This window comes from Bombus vosnesenskii, unplaced genomic scaffold (genome assembly GCF_011952255.1).
Source record: "Bombus vosnesenskii isolate JDL3184/JDL3185 unplaced genomic scaffold, Bvos_JDL3184-5_v1.1 scf7180000013288, whole genome shotgun sequence".
Lineage (NCBI taxonomy): Eukaryota > Metazoa > Arthropoda > Insecta > Hymenoptera > Apidae > Bombus > Bombus vosnesenskii.
In genome coordinates, this window is record NW_022882941.1 from 1005728 (window position 1) to 1009712 (window position 3985).

At 32.2% G+C, this 3985-nt stretch overlaps 1 protein-coding gene across 1 annotated transcript; it reads left to right on the forward strand.

Annotated features, from left to right (window-relative positions):
* The first annotated feature begins 650 nt into the window (after positions 1 to 650).
* LOC117232416 (endocuticle structural glycoprotein SgAbd-2-like) lies at positions 651 to 2626 on the forward strand. Its single transcript, XM_033491762.1, has 4 exons — positions 651 to 713; positions 1262 to 1401; positions 1709 to 1850; positions 2222 to 2626. The coding sequence occupies exons 1-4, from the start codon at positions 702 to 704 to the stop codon at positions 2438 to 2440; spliced, it is 513 nt and encodes a 170-aa protein (XP_033347653.1). The 5' UTR covers positions 651 to 701; the 3' UTR covers positions 2441 to 2626.
* Positions 2627 to 3985: the final 1359 nt, after the last annotated feature.

A 3985-nucleotide genomic window follows, 5' to 3' on the forward strand; every position in this document is an offset into this window, starting at 1 on the left:
CGGTTCTGTATTCGCCAGATCATCAGAATCTTCTTTATATGTATTAATGTAATTCAGGTCTCACTATTCTTATGTGATATTGTTATAATAATAATAGTTTGTTTATCGAAATATAAAACAAGGCCAAATATTGTGCAAAATGATCTTCTACAATACGAATGGAACAAGGCTTAGAAATGCCAAGTAATGAAATGCTCATCCATACTTACTGAGACCAAGCCCACCCTTGTCATAATCTTGTATATTATTGTCATAAATCTTTGATAAAAATTCCAAATTACAGAAATAACGGAAAAAATGTGAAATTATTATAAAATATCAGTCATAAATATGAAAGTTGTACAAAATATATGATACAGCAGGTCCGACTACGTAATTGCTGATAAATGTCTCGATGAAAGCAATAGATACGCAATAGATATGTAGGTGACAAACAAATTGCTATTGACTGATACTCGTTCTTGAAAGATTTGCGTAAAGAAACATTAATTCTATCATGTAAGATGATCGAGAACATAACTGAGGTGGGGCAAAATTGTGAGGGCGAGTAACTATGAGGAGAATGGTTAGACATATGAACAGAGGCAATGGGAAGGGAAAATCTTCTTGCGCGTCTTCATATAAATGCTGGCAGTAGGTACTTGTACACGATACTGCAGATTCGGTCTTGCTCAAAGCGACGACACACAGCAACCATCATCATGCAGCGTATAGTGAGTGTTCGTTTTACACGTCTATCAATATATAAGTGATTTAAAATTAAAGTGAACAAAATTTTCAATAAAATAATTCAATAATAAGAGAATTTACAATATTCAAAAATCATAATTATTAATATACATGTATAAATCAGTTCACAAGGTATTGCATTATTTCATTACGTCGTATAAAACTGATTATAGTTTCTTTGCAGTTTTATATTCTTTACCTTAAATAATTAGTTAGTTACATGCAATCTGATCGTGTGGTTATAGAACAAAAATTGTTTTGACAAATTTCGTTTTTCTCGGCGAAATTTCTTTATTTATGCGAAATTATATCATAGCAATATTTGATCATCGTTATCTTGCACCGTAAATTGTTAAAGTACGATACAGGTTATAGCGATGTAACGTTCTAAAACGATTTTAAAGGTACCACAAGTATTGTAAATCTATTAACAACATGAAATATGCAATCAGACGGTATTTATATAATAAAATTAGCAGGCTTTATGGCGTTAACTTGGAAAAGTTGATATTAAAATTGTTGACGATTTCAGTTATTGGCGTTCGCTTTATTTGGCTGCGCTTTAGGACAATATGGTGCATTTCGCGGTTTCCCAAATCAAAATGCTTATCGACCGACACCTAGGCCAGCCTATCAACCAACGGTTCAACCACAATATACACCCCAGTATAGGTATGCATTTACATCATATTACGATTCAACAATACTGTCTAGTAATAATAAATATCAAATATTATACTAATATTCTTGAGCATAACATCTTTTATTTTACAAATATTAATATTCATTTTTTAATCAATAATGGGACAATTTATAAATATATAGTTATCAAACTGTCGCAAATAAAAAGGCATATAATGACATTAATATAACATATAGCTCTTCTTTTATATTTACGTTTTAAAGATATTACATTTTAAATGCACTTGGATCATATTTAAATTTCCGCATAATAGAATACCTATCTCTTTTGCGATAGCCCTGGGAGGTTTATAGCCATACGTAGTCAACAGAAAGATACCTATCCAGATGGAACTTACACGTTCAGTTACGATACCGAAAATGGGATTTCGGTTGCCGAAAGCGGACGACCTCAAGGTACTTCACAGGGACAAAACGAGGTAAGATTCTATCATTATAATATCAATAATTATCCTAAACGAAACAAAAATTAGTTACCTTAGAAAAATACTTATTCTTGCTCTAAACTATATTTGCAATTTTTACTATGACTATGCCGCAAGTAAGCAACGTGTATTATTGTAAACAATATTATTTTAAAAATGTCATATCACGAAAATGATTGAGAAAAAATTTATTTGTTCACATTGTTTTAAATACAAGTTCGTATTGCGACTAATCATCTGTTTGTATTATATATCAGTAGGATAATTAGTTTTATATGTTGTATAATATATACAATATGAATGAATTCTAAAGCGTATACCTTGATAGGTTGATATCATTGAGTTGTAATTTTCTTTTTTCGCAGGTTGTCCAGGGCAGATATTCATATTCCGCACCGGATGGAACTCCCATCACCGTAGAATATACAGCAGACGAAAATGGTTTCCATCCACAAGGTGCACATTTACCAACTCCTCCTCCCATCCCAGAAGCAATTAGACGAGCTCTCGCCGCTAATCCACCCGGGCCTGATGACTCAGATTATAGGCAACCATATAATCCAAACCTTTACCGAAGATATTAAATAAAATATTAACTAACTAAATGATTTTAAGAACTTCTAAGCTTGCATTTAATCTTTACGGCCTTACATTACGACCAAATGTCTGTACATATATATATCGTATATAACGGAGATACCAAGATTCAAAACTATATAACAGTCACTATACGATAGATGAATAAATCTTTTTTATCTTTTCTCACTCTATTCCATGTCCTTTTGTATTTTTTCCCTTTATTTAAAGATATTTCCTATAAACAGTATATCTTCTTATCACGCAATTCGTTTCTTTAACTTTATTTACTGCTTGAATCATATTTAAGACAATGTTATTTATTATGCAACGCTGAAGTTTATGTAATGTCCATAGAAATTATACGACCATCATCATAATGCTTCACACCTAGAGCATACTAAAATGCAGGTGTCGTGTAACTTGGAGAAACAAGTGATCTTTTCGAAGTGATAACTTGTTCCTCGTTTATGTTGTATTTAAGAATTTATTAAAATCCAGATGATCCGAGAATCCGTCCAATGTCTGTATTATACAACTCAAATGATGTAAAATATAATAATCTAATAACTAGTAAAATATAATCAGAATTAAAATTACATGTTTGAATAAGCAGTCGTATAAACGCCATAAATTGACTAGCGTGCATATTACCTCAACTTTTACTTCCCAAAGAGATTTTAAAGTACGTATGTTGCCATATACAATCATACCCCTCTCTCTCTCTCTCTGATAAAACTTTGCCAATGTTTAAAACGAGAAAAATATTAACTAAAGACGTACAACGAAAGTAAGAGAAAGAGAGAGTTATATATAAAAAGAATTATATAGAAGTAGAAACATTTTTTACGAATATAAAAACGAAAATAAAAGACATATACGAAAGAATATAAATCAAATAAGAAATATTTTGTGCAATTGAAAGAAATTACGCTACTTAACGAAAACATCTTTCCACGTGACGTCCTATTAAGAATAAGAACGAATTGCAAACGCGATTTCTTAATGTAACGGCATCGCCTGTACAAGGTCAAAAATAACTGAAGTCGATTACAAGAAACAAATCAACTTTTTCGCGTGTATTAAGCAATCTGTGGACTCGGTAGCACTCGACACCACTCAATACCAAATTGTAATTATGTGTAATGAACCACAATGAAATACAGTGTACGTATAGTATGACCTGTATATACATAGCTCGTATCTTAATAGTGCGGGAAAGCATGCTAGTTGAACTTCAATTGCACCATGCCTCTGACTGATACGTAAGAATTGCGGTAAAAGAAGAGGGCTGGGATGAATCCAGGTGAAAGCGTTCTACTGGATCTTTCATTATCTTACATTTTTCTACAGATCATCCCGGTCAAGGACTGTCTAACACGAACGATGCAACTTGGGCGGTTCCTACACTTCCTTCGAACGTTCATCCACTAACGATCTTGTGCAAAACGTAAATTCAAGTAGAATGCCCCATTTGTCTAAACATACCAGATATTCGAATGTTATTTTCTGTATTAGGCTCACAAAATTCAAAGAAAGTATATTAACACTGC

Coding starts and splice junctions, on each gene's coding strand:
- LOC117232416 (XM_033491762.1), top strand. Junction 1,402..1,708: donor CAATATACACCCCAGTATAG/GTATGCATTTAC, acceptor CTTTTGCGATAG/CCCTGGGAGGTTTATAGCCA. Junction 1,851..2,221: donor CTTCACAGGGACAAAACGAG/GTAAGATTCTAT, acceptor CTTTTTTCGCAG/GTTGTCCAGGGCAGATATTC.